At 38.5% G+C, this 16,938-nt stretch overlaps 1 protein-coding gene across 2 annotated transcripts in view; it reads right to left on the bottom strand.

Annotated features, from left to right (window-relative positions):
• Positions 1 to 16,938, bottom strand: part of LOC126272449 (uncharacterized oxidoreductase YjmC-like) — a 179,178-nt gene that overhangs the window by 152,342 nt on the left and 9,898 nt on the right. For both annotated transcript variants that reach the window (XM_049975325.1, XM_049975326.1), the window contains exon 3: positions 11,329 to 11,517. In XM_049975325.1, coding sequence (XP_049831282.1) covers positions 11,329 to 11,517 — 189 coding nt within the window. The remainder of the gene's footprint in view (positions 1 to 11,328; positions 11,518 to 16,938) is intronic.

The raw sequence follows: 16,938 nt of genomic DNA, 5'->3' as shown, positions 1-16,938 counted from the left end.
AAGCTATGGAACATAGGCATTAGAGGCACTGCTTATGACCTAATAAAGTGTCACATTAGCAATCGAAAACAGTTTGTTCTACTTAAAACAGAAAGTGGTGTCTACAAATCAGAAATCACTTGCATAAAATATGGCGTGCCCCAGGGATCGGTGTTGGGCCCCCTTCTGTTCTTGATCTATGTAAATGATATTAAATACTGTTCTGTATGCCGATGACACATCCATTGTGTGTCAAAAGGAATCGTGTAATGAACTAGAGGATGAGTTTAATAATGTGACAAAAGAAATTGTTCAGTTTTTTAATGAAAGCCGCTTAAATGTAAGCACCAGTAAAACGTGTTTGATGGACTTTAACAAAAGTAGTTTGAATAATGAAATTAAATTATACAATGGCAACAAATTGGTAAAGAAAGGGTATAGTGTAAAATTCCTTGGCGTAACAATCAAAAGCAACCTGAAATGGCACATACACACATTGGCTCCCTAGCAAGTAAGTTGCCAAAAAATATATTTGCGATCAGTACTATCAGCATGTTCTGTAGAGACACTGTAGTCCTAAAGACTGCATACGATGCTCTCTTCTCCTCTAAGCTACTCATTCTTCAAAATAGGGGTGTGACAATAATCTGTGGAGCAAAATATAGGGAATCTTGTCACAATTTGTTTCCAAAAACAGGGGTGTTAACTGTTATAAACACACACGTTCTAAAAGCCATATTGCTTGTGAAAAGACTGCACCCAAACACTTATTCAGATTTCCACCAGTACAATACTAGAAATAAAGAAAGATTTTACATTGGCAGCCACAAAACAGCACTTTACAAAAAGGGGCCTCAGTACGCAGGTATAAAATTAGCTAATGCACTGCCTAGTGCAGTCATGGATCTTCCTACAATTAAACTGAAACATCAGCTCAAGAAAGTTTTAGTAAAACACCCTTTCTTCAGATTAGAAGAGTACCACACTTATATGAAGATCAACAAATGCTTTGTGAAATTATGAGAATAGAAATCAGTAAATATCTTATTGTAATTTTATTGTAAATTAATGACATATTCAAAAGAATGTGTCTTGTGTATTGTACAAATATTTTAATCATTACTGTTTCTTGGTATGTGTGCAGTGTACCGTTCGATGTTGAATAAAGGTATTATTATTATTATTATTATTGTGTGTTTTTTATTTCATTTATGAGCTTTTAATATAATACACGAAAACATATTGTGATCTATAATGACACACTTTTTAGGAAATTCCAGGCACTAAATAATTAACAGACCATGATGCTGGCTGCTGTAAAGAAAATTTTCAATTTTTAATGTATTTTCATTCTATAAGTGGAAATCGAATCATCTTTTGATCTCATTCAGAAAGGCGACAAGGTTGTTTATAAGAGTAAAAAAATTTTTGTTGTGCTTGATGAAGAAAACAACCCATGGTTCAAACGAAAAGACGTAGCCAAAATTCTTGAATTTACAAACACTAGAAAGGCAATCAGAGACCATGTTAGGGAAAAACATCAAAATATATATGAAAATTTGAAGAGGAACGAATTGTTTCCCTTAAGGGTAATGAAAAATCAGCAGTTTTCATTAGTGAAGCTGGATTGTATTGTTTAATCATGAAATCAAAAATGAAAGAAGCTAAAAAAATTCAAGATTGGATTTGTTTTGAGGTTCTTCTAAATGCGGAGAGAGAAAGTATTTATGATGAAATTTTAACTGTCCCTGCTGTAGAATTTTAATTTACCAATGTATTTTAATTCTACATGAATGGATTCAATTGTAAACCTCATGGATAACAAGCTTACATACAACAATAAGCATGTGTTTGTGATTATTGATGACTAAAATAATCCTTGGTTTAAGGCTACCAATGTCGCCGAGATTTTACAACATAGCGATACAAAAAAAGCAATACATAAAAATGTAGATATTTATGACACAAATAATTATGAAAATTTAAAGGGGGACCGCCAGACTCCTTTAAGAGACAATGAATAATTTTCAATCTTCATTAATGAATCATTACTTTTAAAATCTACAATGGAAGAAGCCAAACAATTTAGAAGATGGGTTACTCATGAATTTCTTCCTTCGATTCGAAAATTCGGCGAGTATAAACTGTTACAAACAATAAAAGAAAAGGAGCAACTAGCCATCGACTTCCGAAACAGACTCGCAGTAGAGTCAAAAAAGAAAGAAGAATTAAAAGAGGAAAACAAAAGACTCGAACAATTCAATGTTAGTATGAAAGTTTTTATCGACAAAACTAAACAAAAAATGGTACATCTATATCGCCATCTCAAAAAGATATTCTTTACTCAACATCTTTAAAGTAGGAAAAACAGAGAATTTGTCTATTTGAAACAAAAATTTTAATTCTTCACACAATGAACATCTGCTTTTACGAAAAAGTACATGATGTTAATAAAACATAAAAGATAATTCATGAGTTATTGGACGACTTCAGAGATAAAAAGAACAAGGAAATCTTCGTTTTACATTGCATATGACAGCTCGAGATTGTTAAACTAAGGATTAAAAATATAAACGAGCCTTTCGACTACATTAATGATGTAACTGAAAATCAGTTAGAGGAAATGTACTCTTTAGACCCGAAAACGCCCGAAGAAGTAGAGCTAATTGATGAAGAAGAATTGAAAGAGAAAACAAATCAAGCTCCTGATGATTGTATAAATGAAAATAATTTAAGTTTAACTAAATCAGAATTGTTGGAACGAGTAAGACTTGAATATCACATTAACAACACAAAGATATGGAGTTGCTTTAAAGAACTAAAACAATGGAAAAGCAGTAAAGAGCTGATTGTACATAATGAAGTTAAAATTACAGTTACTTATTAATCAGCCTGTCTCTTGTAATATTCGTTCCTCCATTCAAATACTATTTTGGCCGATTTTTCCAACCATCAATTTTTATGGAATTCGAGAGGGTAATTTTTTATCCTCTGCAGATCTTAAAAAACAATGTATTCATCACAAATGACATTTTGTGCTTCATTCATTATGGAATTACAGGCTCTGTCATCCAGGACCCTGCAGCATTAAAGAAAATAAAGTATAATTTTATACAGTCTTGGAATAACTATGGCCTCTCGTACAAAGAGATCAAACACAATGATCCACTCACATTAGAGTACAAATACATCCAACAAGAGAAATTATGTGACCAATCCAACGATATTGTCGATGAAGTACATGAAGAGGGAAAAAAATTTATGACGAAATTTTAACTGTCCCTGCTGTAGAATTTTAATTTACTAATGTATTTTAATTCTATATAAATGGAGGCACTTATTCATCCAAAGAATAATAAGCTCACTTATAACAACCAAACTATTTTAGTAATTATTGATGAATAAATAATCCTTAGTTTAAGGCAAAAAATGTTGCTGAAATATTAGAATATAAAGACACTTACAAAACTATTAGAAATACTGTTGATAATGAAGAAAAAGTAAAATATAAAGATTTTTAAGCCCACCCTACAAAGTGGTATTGAAAGGTAATGAAAAATCTTCAATATTTATCAGTGAATCTGAATTATATTCTTTAGCTTTAAAGTCAAAAAAGAAAATGGGCTACTCATGAAGTTTTACCTCCAATTCACGAATATGGTGAATACAAGATTAGAAAAGAGATGACTGATGTTTGAAAAATACCAAATAAAATATTTACGAGGAATAAGTGAATTGGATAAAAAAATCGAAAATTTGAGAGAAATAGTTAATATGGCTTTTGATATAATACCCAAAAGAAACAGCGAAATAGATACACTATTACTGCAAGCTGTTATCAAACAAACAATAAAAATATAAGTCCAGTTTTGTTGTTTTAAGATTATATAATTTTAATTATGAATACTACGTCATATGAGGACAATTACATATGTACAAAGGCAAATGATTATAATGAGAAATATGCAGCAAACAGCGAACAAATTTTAAGAATTGATTATGTGCCAAATTCAATAAATTTATATCAAGAAGTGAGCGAAAATTTGAGAATTGTTTGCCATCGAAATTATTTCAGTACTTTGAATAATTATACACAAGAAGAGCTGATGAATAATATAATGAATATTTTTCATAAAATTGAATTAATGTAAGAATTCCAGGCGGGGTGGTCATCCTGTTTGCAGATCTAAAGAATTTTATGCTATTTCTTAACGAAAGTCAGTGTGGAAATAATTAACACACTGAAATACGAATTAGACTCATGTACATAAAGATTTAGTTTGAGCTCACGACGGGTCACAATCTAATTACCGAAAGTCAGCAGAGGAATTTTGCAATTGCTGTTTTTATAAAGTCTTAATAAACAATACAAATTTCATCTACTTTGAGAGTGTGTAAATAATTTACAATGCTGTGAGTTAATTGGTTTATGAATTCAGAGATTATATTTTCTTCATCATGATCACAATAACATACAGACAGAAAGAACGAAAGTGTCAGTTTCCTCATTCAAATTGTTTGATACATTCATATAGAAAAAATTTATTTAATAATTTATTAAAACAATGGGTGCTATTGTGTAGTACTTCTTTAAATATACAGGATTTAAATATACAGGAATAGGACAGCGGTCAGTCACTGACTTTTACTTTAGCTTTATTCACCCAACTGTTGTGCGGATTATTAAAGGCCTACCATTTAACATAAACATTACCTCCTTTCTTCCTCAGAACTTTTCAAATGAGATACACATATACACATCTGGACATTTCGTCTTCTGCAGTTCTTGCTCATAAAAGTTTCCTTCGATATCTTTCAGTTTATATGTGATTGGATTGGAATGAATGACAGATTCAGTTTCGAACATCTCTGTTGACCAATTGGCAGTATATCCTTTTTCAAAAAAGTCCTTTAAGTTTACTGATCCTCATTTTAGATGTTTTTTTTCTTAAATTTTGCCTTATAGTTATGTACAATGACGTCTATCTTATGGTTTTTTTCATTAACCTCTGTTGGCTTCATTTTTATAGTTTGATGAACTGTGATAATGTATTCGCCAACTAGTTTTGAAACTAGATAGATCCATTTGTAATTTCCTTGAAGAGGAAATATCTTCCACATCTTTTCCTTAAGTGTTCGGTTGAATCTTTCAACAATAGATGCTTTTAATTGTGAAAAAACTGAATAATGATTGATGTATTTTTTTCATCTACTCATGAAATTCTTTCTTATTGAATTCTTTCACATTGTCTGTCTGCAGATTTTTTGTTCTCCTGGAGCTCAATATGTTTTCAAGAGCCACATTCTTACCTGTTTTATCTTTAACTGGGATAGCCCAAGCAAATTTCGAAAAGACATGAATAACACTCAAGAAATATTTGTATCCTCGATTTATTTTTGAAATTCCTTTCAACTTGCCTGAATCCACTTTCTATAATTCAGATTGCCATAAATCATCTATACCGAGAGAAATTACATTTTTTCGTGTAAAAGTTTTTCTCATTGGCTTACGTAGCTTATTAATGATTTCTTCACCAATAAAAAAGGGTGATAAATTACTATCTCTTCCAAATTTTTGACAAATTTAATTTTCATCTTTTTAAAAACTGTGCAAAGACCAATTCTTTGGCTTCCATTCATTGTCTGTCTGCAGATTTTTTGGTCTCCTGGAGCTGAATATTTTTTCGACAGACACATTCTTACCTGTTTTATCTTTAATTGGGTTAGCCCAAGCAAATGTCGAAAAGACATGAATAACACTCAAGAAATGGTACAAACGCATTTAATTAATCATTATTCAACTTTAATTTTATTGATTTTGGTTTAGACTTGCCACTAGGTAGCAAAGTATAATCAATATTAAAATTGATCATTTATATAGATTAAAAATTTAATAAGATGAAATTCTTATACTCCCCATCCATTGTCATCCACAACTAAGCCCATTCCTAATTTTCGTTTTCCACACATTATTCCTCTCACTGCTGTTGCTGCAACTTTTTCTCCTAATGAAGCATCACTTGAAAGAATTCTTTCTTTTGCAGTGAAGTGAAGTTCTTTATCGACTTCATGTCTTTTTTATAAATCTTTATGGTCACGATAAGCAATATCATGTCTTTTACTGGCCCTGTCTAGCGGATTAATTCTTGGATCACTACACACTGGTCTTTCTTCTAGCTTAGTGAATGGCCCACAGTAATTAAATCCCAGTACATTATTTAAAACCCAATTGACTAACCCTTTACCATATTTTTCACTCTTTCAAAATGTATGAGGAAGATTATTCAAAGGTTTAATCAAATATGGAATGCTTTTGGATTGTTGATAACGAAATCACTAAATTTATTTTTCAACATTTGCATTATTCCAACTTTTTCATTATGATAATTTTTATTTCTAGCTGGTCCTTCACCATGAGTAACTGCTAATCTATCAATTAATAGCTGAACGTTATCTATCCAAACACATTCACTTGCTGTTTCTGTATATTTTTGAACTAAGCCTTCGTCTTTTGTCTCAGGTGAACTACATTCTATAGTTAGTCTTCTCAAGTTTGGAAAATAGTCATCAACAATTGGCTTTATCAGATATTTATATTTATTACCCCTACTTGATTTCATTTTATTCGGATTATTGTCAGAATACAATTTTCCTGAATTGTATAATATATCTGCATAATTTGACAAATCTACTCCATCAAACTTTTTATTCATATCATCCACAGTAATCTGTTTTTCAGTTAAAATACTCATTAATCCATCAGTTCCTGCACATATCTTTTCGCCAATTTTTAATTTATCTCCTTGAAATGTTACTGGTAATCTTCCTATATATTTAAAGGTACCAACATGTCTTAATTCAAAAATAGTATCTTCACTTTGGTTTACATATTTTAGCATTTTCTCACTTATATTTATTTTCTTAACATCGCTATGCTTTATAGCACCTTGAGATTTTTTCTGTTTTGCATATTTATTCTATATACCTTGAATTTCTGATTCACTTAGTGTGTAGTCATATTTTCCTGGAATATCATCAGAGCAATTGTGTAACTGTAAATCCTCAAAATTACGATATGGAATCATTTGTTTTTCAACTACTCTATTTTCTTCAATAGTTTTCATAACACTTTCACCTAATCGTTCAGTTCCTTGATTGACTTGTTCAATGGCATTGATAACTGGTTGACCTTTTATTTGAAATTTTTCACTGTCTGTTCTTGGTTGTTTTTTTCCATTTTTAACTCTTCTTTGAACTGTTCTTTTGCTCTCCTGTTCTGTCTAGCTTTTTTAACGATTTCTGGGTCGTATTTTGCAAACATTTATTAAGAATAAAAAACACTAATTAAAATAACTTTAAGTTTATGTTGTTTTGAAATGTTGTATTTTATTTCTGAACTTTCCATCATTTGATTTTCTAGTCATGTCTATTGTCAAAAATTCAAACTGGCCATTCCAACATTTGCTAACATTTGTTTAAATTCATTAAACTTTAAATCTCCCCCAACAAACTTATGGTAAATATGATTGAAATTTGTGTCATCTTGTCTAAAGATATTTTAAAAAATTTGGTTATCTCTTACTAGTTCCTTTGGTATCTTCGAATAGGTTTGAGGTAAGTAAAAACAATGTATTTCTTTGTGCCTACTTGTACTAAAATATTCTCTAACGATATCTTGGTTCTCAAGAATGAAGCCATCGAAGACAACAACTGAATTGTGACTACGAAGGCTTTCCCGGCGTAATAATTGATAATATTCTTCTCGGGTATGCAGCCGGATCATAAAGTCTTCATGACACAATATTTCCGCGGTCCAACTGGCCGCCATCTTCAGGTGAGAGTGCTGGTGCACGATCTCGCCGGAACTGACTTCCCAGCGGAAGCGGCGGCCCCTATATAGGCCCCAGAAGACCCACAACACGTGCGCGAGAAGGTGCCGTAAGTGCCCTCTAGCGCAGTAGACATACCCCGCCGCCAGTGATGGAAACAGGCAAAATCGAGATATCGCTGTCAAAAATTAAAATAAAAATGAATAAAAAAAATTTATTCCGACGATAGAACCACAGACCGTTGTTTTTTAATGTCACATAGCACTGTCTCTTAGTCCCTGGGATTTGATCGTGAGCTTTGATGTCGTGTCGCTTTTTACCCGGGTTCCTCTGGAAGAATCCTTGCAATTAATTGGTGAGAAACTGGATGAGGAAACAACCAGGCTTTGTCGCCACGTGTTAACGTCGACGCACTTTTCATTCAATGACAAATATTTTGAACAGACTGACGGAGTGGCTATGGGGAGCCCTTTGTCCCCAATAGTTGTCAATCTTTTTATGGAAGATTTTGAGAACATGGCGCTGAAGACGGCGTCCTTAAAACCAACCTGTTTTTGGAGGTACGTTGACGATACGTTTATGGTGTGGCCTCATGGAAGAGAAGCTCTGGACCGCCTCCTAGATCGTTTCAATTCCCTGCATCCTAGCATCAAATTTACCATGGAGGTGGAAAATGATGGAAATCTTCCGTTTCTGGATGTTCTGGTGTACAGAAACGATGATGGGACACTGGGACAAAGCGTTTATCGAAAGCCTACGCACACGGACCGTTACTTACATGCTTCTAGCTGTCATCCATCGTTCCAGAGTACGGGGGTCCTGCGGACGTTGGCGAGAAGAGTTTATGCCCATTTCAGATGGAGAACCTTGACACAAGAATTGGACCATCTTAAGATGGTGTTCAAGCAGAATGGCTATACAGATAAACAGATCCGTCGTGCTTTCCAGTTTGGACCTTCGCCTGAACCACCAGAAGATACCTGCAAATCGGTAGCTTTTCTGCCTTTTGCTGGGAGCATTTCCTCGAAGATAGGAAGGATTCTGAAAAGATATCACATCAAAAGAATTTTTCGTCTGCCAGCCAAGATTAGATCGCTCCTTGGCTCTGCTAAGGATGACTTTGGTTTAAGGAAGCCCGGTGTTTACAAGATCCCTTGCCACTGTGGAAAGGCTTATATTGGTCAGACAATCCGGACCATTCAGGAGCGATGTGTTGAGCATCAGCGGCACACAAGGCTGCTTCAACCTGAGAAGTCTGCAGTGGCGGAACACTGTGTCACCGAGGGACACAGAATACTATATGACGACACACAAATTGTTGCCCCTGCATCTCGTTATTGGGACTGTATTTTAAAAGAATCCATAGAGATTCGGTTATCTGACAATCTTATTAATAGAGACAAGGGTTTTCTTTTAAGTAGGACTTGGGACCCAGTGTTATCTGACATTAAAAAACAACGGTCTGTGGTTCTATCGTCTGAATAAAAATTTTTTTATTTTTTTTTAATTTTTGACAGCGATATTTCGATTAGGCCTGTTTTCATCACCGGCGGCGGGGTATGTCTACTGCGCTAGAGGGCAGTTACGGCACCTTCTCGCTCATGCGTTGTGGGTCTTCTGGGGCCTATATAGGAGCCGTCGCTTGCGCTGGGAAGTCAGTGCACCAGCACTCTCACCTGAAGATGGCGGCCAGTTGGACCGCGGAAATATTGTGTCATGAAGACGTTATGATCCGTCTGCATACCCGAGAAGAATATTAACAACTGAATTGTCTTGACACTGAACCTATGGAATAATTTCACCGTTATTCTCGAGAAAGGCAGCTACTTTTCGTTATGCTTATCTTCAATTTTTTCACAACCTTTCATAAATTCCGAGTATATTACCTGATCTAAACTTTTTGAGTAAATGTACTACTGATTAATTTTATTCCAATTCAGCCATTTTGGAGCTAAAATATAATTATCAATCATTAATGTAGTCTTTCCACATTAACTCGACCCAATAATTGCATATCAAATAGAATTATGTAGAAGTTTACCAAGTTTATTTTTCGTCTTCTTTTCTGGAAGTCTTATATTTGGCTCCCAATCAGGTTTGCTCATTTATTATAAAAAAATTTAATAGCAAATGAGTAGATTATTTCAACTGAGTGGTAAGTCATCTGTTCTGAGAAAATGGTTGACTGTACCAATACGAAACAGCTTTAGTAGTGTTGCACTGGTTGGATTTTATTCATCTTTTCTAGCTCCAAATATTACATCGAGAAGTAATAAACTTTACTGTGATGGAGAAATGACAGAAATTCCTGTAGGTGACTACAGTTTGAAAAACTTGGAAAAAATTATTCATTCGAAGAAGCTAAATATTCACAACGGGGTAGATGAAATTTTAATCAGAACTCTTATCAAAAGAGATGTAAAATTGTATATGAACATAAAAGTGTGCTTGAATTTAGTAATAAAATAGTTGAGGCTAAAGAAAAGACTGTTACTAAATATATTCCTAAAATTATTCCATTTGATTTAATCAATATAATTTCAATCTTGTTGATAGAATGTTTGTAAAGTGTACTATCATTTTCACAGAGAAACTAATATTATTGCTTCATTCACGCCTAATGCAGTATTTCATCTTCGTTGTTTTCCCGGCAAAAAGGAAAAATAATCAGTTAGCTGACTTTTCTTTATTCGATAATGTGAAATTACAGAATATATACTTGAAAAATGGAAGAAATTAAGCTTTTCCTCAAGAAATGTGGAATGTAGATCCGCCAAATAATTATCTAAAAGCTTATGATACTTTCCTAGATTTTAAAAGAACTACACAATTGAATGGTGGTGTTAATGTGAGTCCATTCAATTTTATTCAAAATTATTCTCTCTATGTAATAAATATGTATAGAAGAATGAACGTGTTAGCTACTCATAAAACAACAATGAAGTTGTGTGTATCTTTTAATGAAAAAATTCCGAAAGATACACTTATGCATGTAGTAATGTATGGCAAAAAGAATTTGACATGTGACACATAGGACAGAATATTGTTTGAAAATTTTTATTTTCGCGGGTGTGTTAGTTTGCATTCGTTTATAAAAAAATGTTAGTGAGTAGGTGGCCAGTGTGCTCAACCTAGTCTTTTATAAGAAAATAAAAAACATATTAGATTATCTGCAACTTTTGAGCTAGAATAAGTTTTGAATTAGATTCCGTTAAATTTGGTTTTGATGCACGTCACTTTTTCAGGCTGCAAGTCAGTTATATCAAAAGTTACATTTGTAAGATTCCCCCTCCAAGTCCCCACTTGGATTAAAATTTTGCAATCACTCATCACCCCTTGTCTCATCTGTTAACATGGTGGCGACTCAAAAAAGTGCCATGCTCTCTCTAGACATGCGTACCATTCGATTTCAGTATGCGTTGAATCTAACAGCAGCTACGGAGGACAAGACTTCAAGATGCTGTTGTGAAAGCTAATGGGGAACAGGAAAGGAGAAACAAAGGCAGATGCTGAGACTCACATTTGGCAGTGACCCATCCTATCCCGGTCTGCTTGGCCTTCTGGATGGCCATGTGGGTGCAGTAGTTGCCAACGATTGCGCCCAGTCCGTTGTTGCCATCCACCCACGCTGTTGATGGCGTATCATTCAGAACACATGGCTCGGCATTGGGCATGCATGTTCCATTCTTTACGTCCTTCACGTACATCTCTGTGGACAAACATGAGTCAGGTTACAGAAATGAGCTGTAAGAAAAAAATGATAGCTAACAGACATACGGCTGTTTTTTCATGGAGTAAGCTGCCATCAGGCATGCATGTGTCCATCTTTGCATCCTTCACGTATATCTCTGATGACAAACATGTGTCAGATTACAGGAATGAGCTGCAAGAAAAAAATGATAGTTAATAGACATACGGCTGTATTTTCGTGGAGTAAGCTGTGTGCCTATTCACACTTTCCTTTAAGGACACAACAAAAGTCCCCTGCGTTGTTTCCTTCTCCCTTCTTTAGCATGTGAACAGAATCAAAGGTATATATATAAACCTTTGATTCTGTTCACATGAAGATTGTCTTCCACGTTTGAAACCACATGTGTAAATGAGATCTTTGGCCACTATCACAATTAGCTGCATTTGTGTATGATTGGGTGCATCTACACACACACACACACACACACACACACACACACACACACACACACACACACACACATATATATATATATATATATATATATATATATATATATATTTCCTGGAAATGGAAAAAAGAACACATTGACACCGGTGTGTCAGATCCACCATACTTGCTCCGGACACTGCGAGAGGGCTGTACAAGCAATGATCACACGCACGGCACAGCGGACACACTAGGAACCGCGGTGTTGGCCGTCGAATGGCGTTAGCTGCGCAGCATTTGTGCACCGCCGCCGTCAGTGTCAGCCAGTTTGCCGTGGCATACGGAGCTCCATCGCAGTTTTTAACACTGGTAGCATGCCGCGACAGTGTGGACGTGAACTGTATGTGCAGTTGACGGACTTTGAGCGAGGGCGTATAGTGGGCATGCGGGAGGCTGGGTGGACGTACCGCCGAATTGCTCAACACGTGGGGCGTGAGGTCTCCACAGTACATCGATGTTGTCGCCAGTGATCGGCGGAACGTGCACGTGCCCGTCGACCTGGGACCGGACCGCAGCGACGCACGGATGCACGCCAAGACCGTAGGATCCTATGCAGTGCCGTAGGGGACCGCACCGCCACTTCCCAGCAAATTAGGGAAACTGTTGCTCCTGGGGTATCGGCGAGGACCATTCGCAACCGTCTCCATGAAGCTGGGCTACGGTCCCGCACACCGTTAGGCCGTCTTCCGCTCACGCCCCAACATCGTACAGCCCGCCTCCAGTGGTGTCGCGACAGGCGTGAATGGAGGGACGAATGGAGACGTGTCGTCTTCAGCGATGAGAGTCGCTTCTGCCTTGGTGCCAATGATGGTCGTATGCGTGTTTGGCGCCGTGCAGGTGAGCGCCACAATCAGGACTGCATACGACCGAGGCACATAGGGCCAACACCCGGCATCATGGTGTGGGGAGCGATCTCCTACACTGGCCGTACACCTCTGGTGATCGTCGAGGGGACACTGAATAGTGCACAGTACATCCAAACCGTCATCGAACCCATCGTTCTACCATTCCTAGACCGGTAAGGGAACTTGCTGTTCCAACAGGACAATGCACGTCCGCATGTATCCCGTGCCACCCAACGTGCTCTAGAAGGCGTAAGTCAACTACCCTGGCCAGCAAGATCTCCGGATCTGTCCCCCATTGAGCATGTTTGGGACTGGATGAAGCGTCGTATCACGCGGTCTGCACGTCCAGCACGAACGCTGGTCCAACTGAGGCGCCAGGTGGAAATGGCATGGCAAGCCGTTCCACAGGACTACATCCAGCATCTCTACGATCGTCTCCATGGGAGAATAGCAGCCTGCATTGCTGCGAAAGGTGGATATACACTGTACTAGTGCCGACATTGTGCATGCTCTGTTGCCTGTGTCTATGTGCCTGTGGTTCTGTCAGTGTGATCATGTGATGTATCTGACCCCAGGAATGTGTCAATAAAGTTTCCCCTTCCTGGGACAATGAATTCACGGTGTTCTTATTTCAATTTCCAGGAATATATATATATATATATATATATATATATATATATATATATATATATATATGTGTGTGTGTGTGTGTGTGTGTGTGTGTGTGTGTGTGTGTGTTTGTTTGTATGTGTGTGTGTGTGTATATAGACGCACCCAATCATACACAAATGCAGCTAATTGTGATAGTGGCCAAAGATCTCATTCACACATGTGGTTTCAAACGTGGAAGACAATCTTCATGTGTGCACTTCACACCTCTCGCATCACACCATCATCTAGGAGAAAGACGGCAGGTTATGGCAACTGGGAACACGTAAGTTATCTGTAATGTATGAAATGAATCTGTGTGTTTTTGATATCACAAGTAAATACATATTATGGAAATAGGAGCATTTAAACAGTATATATGTTGAAGGAGCTGCAGGCAATAGTGAAAGGAAGAAAAAAGAACCTTCCTAGTTGCTCTTCCATATCATTAGTTTGTCGATGACTGGAGTGTGCCTGGGCTGGATGTGAAGGCTGAAAACACTCGCAGGCTTGCAGTACATCTAAGGAACTGGAGCATCATTTTATTAATCAATTCTACAATTGTGTCACCGACTTCAGGTACCACATGGCATATGGCTCCTTTCGATAACTGACTTCCAAACTTGTGGAGGATTTGCCAGTGGCATGTGATACACGTCATTCCATTGCCAGTATAGGCAGAGAGGCCCAGGGCAGAGATGGGTTGTTCTGGGAGTCGCATTACACCAGCAGTTTTTCGTATAATGCCGAGGCCATCACTCAAAGCATTCGTATAATGTGCATTGACGAGCATATGATCTGGTGCGGAATCTTAGTTTTTACAAATTGTTCCAAAAGGTAAAAACAAATCTCAAAATATCTTTGTTTTCTGGTAACAGGTCGTCTTCCTAGAATGTTGTGGTGGAGGAAATCAGCCTCTCTCTGCATTCTGTAAGAGGTGACGTAGCTGCATCGCGTTTAGGAATTATTTTCTGTCCTTGTAAGACGATGGTCTGACTTCCGGGTACCCCTTAGTGCAGGGTGAGCACCCATCTAAAAGGCTGTAAGAGGGTTCCTCATTGGGTCGCCTTAACAGATAGCAGACGAGAAAAGTCTGGACGCTAGTTTCCAAGAGATTCGGAGGTGGAGACTAGCGTATTGGCTGAAATGAAAAACTTAACCGAAGGATGGTAGTGTTACATATAATTGTTTGTGAACTCTGACCGAGGAGTTAGATGATTGGTTAACATTCCAACACACTTCTAGGTGGTCAAGGGTGGACGGAAATTGTGTGGACTGGTAGAAAGTAGAGAAAACTCAGTTTCGGTAGGTTTGAGAATTCTGAAGAGAGAGCTTCACCTCGGGATTCTGAATAGAAGACATCGACTGGAGATTTTGAATGTAGCATTGGACGTATACTTCACATGCAGATGTTGCTGCAGTCGGCAGCTTATGTCTTGCAGACAGCATCAGATCACAGCGTTCTCAACACCACAGAATGCTGAATATGGTAAGAAACTGCAGCTCAGGTGAGCAGCGTCTGTGTTTATATGTCTGGGGTATTCGTCAGGAATTCCTCTTCTTCCCTGGTCTGGTGATGGCTAAGCACAGCTACTGTTCCTAGAGAATCTTATTTTGTTTGCAGAAGTTGACTTCTCGTTTTGTGTTGCTATCTTAGTTCTCGTTTTTTTTTCTTCTTCACTGCCTGCAGTACTGACTGTTTTTCATTGGCCAATGCATGGCCAGTCTTCATTGCTCCTCAGTGTGGACGTCAGTATGAATAGCTCAGCGCGTTAGCTGCAGGGTAGCGGGCTTGGCTGACTGGCCTGACAGCTTCATGATCTCAACGATTCTCAGCAGTGTCTTGGTGAGGTGAGACACCTTGTTGATGGCAAAGCGACGAGGGCATCCGGATCACCTGGTGACAGTGGCTGCTGGTACATCACAGGGTACAGCAGCCGCTGTTGGGCGATTTGTTGCAGCATCGGCATGGACGGCAGTTGGAGCACTTCTACTGCTGCCACCTGCTACTGTGTTGTTGTCTTTTGTGTGGCAGCGAGTTTTCCCTGTGGCGGGATCAACACGCTTGTCCTCTAGTGTGCTGTCTCAAGCATGCGTTTTGGTGTGCAGGTGCCGATCTCTTCTGCTTCCTTGGGTGGAAGTGGTGGTGTCAGCCTCACTGACCAGCTTCTGATTTTGCTGTTCTTTGGCCACTCCATTACCCACGTGACTAGGAGCAGATGTCAGGCAGAGCAGTCGGTCTTCTGTTTGTGCAGCATGCCACTCAGTCGAGCTATCACAGCCTTAAAGTACTGACAGCCACAGTAACTTGGGACGTGTATTCCACCACGGTTCTTGCATGTGGGTTTGTGTGTCCTTGGCAGTGGCAGTTGATGCTTGCATGAGTGCTTGCACAGTTAACGTGTTCTTGAGGGAAGGAGCAACAAAAGCACTGAGGCAAACCTCTCTTCTTGCATACCGGCCACAGTGGCTGTGGTGTCTTTAGCTGAAAAAATCCTGTTGTACAGGTTGTCAACAGCGATCACAAGGGTGGAGAGAGACTCTTTCTGAGACTGGTGGCCCCTGACACAAGCCACACTACGTACTGCAAATACCAAGTCCTTCAGTACTTCTTCAAGGAAGTCCAAGATTTTCGAGCTTGAAAACCACTTGAAGACCACCTTGATGCGTTTTCCTGGAATGGTAGCGTTTGTATAAAATGCAATGACGGCGCTGCCGCCTCGTTCATCACCTTTCGGAAATCTGCACACTTAGTGAGTTGTAGTTGACAGTGTAGAGACCTGCAGTCTTCACGATGTAGTCTGCCATCGTCCACTGCTGGAGACGTGAAAGATTCAAATGACTCTGAGTACTATGGGACTTAACTGCTGAGATCATCAGTCCCCTAGAACTTAGAACCTAAGGACATCACAGACATCCACGCCCGAGGCAGGATTCGAACCTGTGATCGTACCGGTCGCGCAGTTCCAGACTAGCGCCTAGAACCGCTCGGCTACTACGGCCGGCGACGCGACAGGAAACCTTCGGAATCCTCTTCATATCAGTGAGGTTGGCAGGTAGCTCCTGTTCCAACCACATAGCTGTGGTGCCAGGTGGGAGCTGGCCAGGTCTTCATTTGGCTGCTGCCTTCATGACATCTAATTTGGGCTGCCTTCTTCACCATGCTGTCCGTTCTGCGGCTATTGTTGCGTTGGTGGGTCAGGACCACGAAACGTCAGGAAGGAGTTACCGGTTTCTTGGCAGTTGGTGTAGAATGAGCCGCACACTTCCATGTGACTCTCCTCCAACCGCCCTTCGAGCCTGTATCAGCTGTTGGTGGTGCAGAGGATCCACATACTTGGACGCCCAAAATGTTCAAACACATCCCATCACACATGTGTCAGTCATAGATCTCTTCTTGCCTCCACTTGTGGAGATCATGACCTACCTTCTCGCCTGGATTGATTTCCTGCTCGCA

The sequence above is a fragment of the Schistocerca gregaria genome, chromosome 5 (assembly GCF_023897955.1).
Source record: "Schistocerca gregaria isolate iqSchGreg1 chromosome 5, iqSchGreg1.2, whole genome shotgun sequence".
In the NCBI taxonomy this organism is placed as follows: Eukaryota; Metazoa; Arthropoda; class Insecta; order Orthoptera; family Acrididae; genus Schistocerca; species Schistocerca gregaria.
This window is presented reverse-complemented; position numbering and strand designations above follow the sequence as displayed.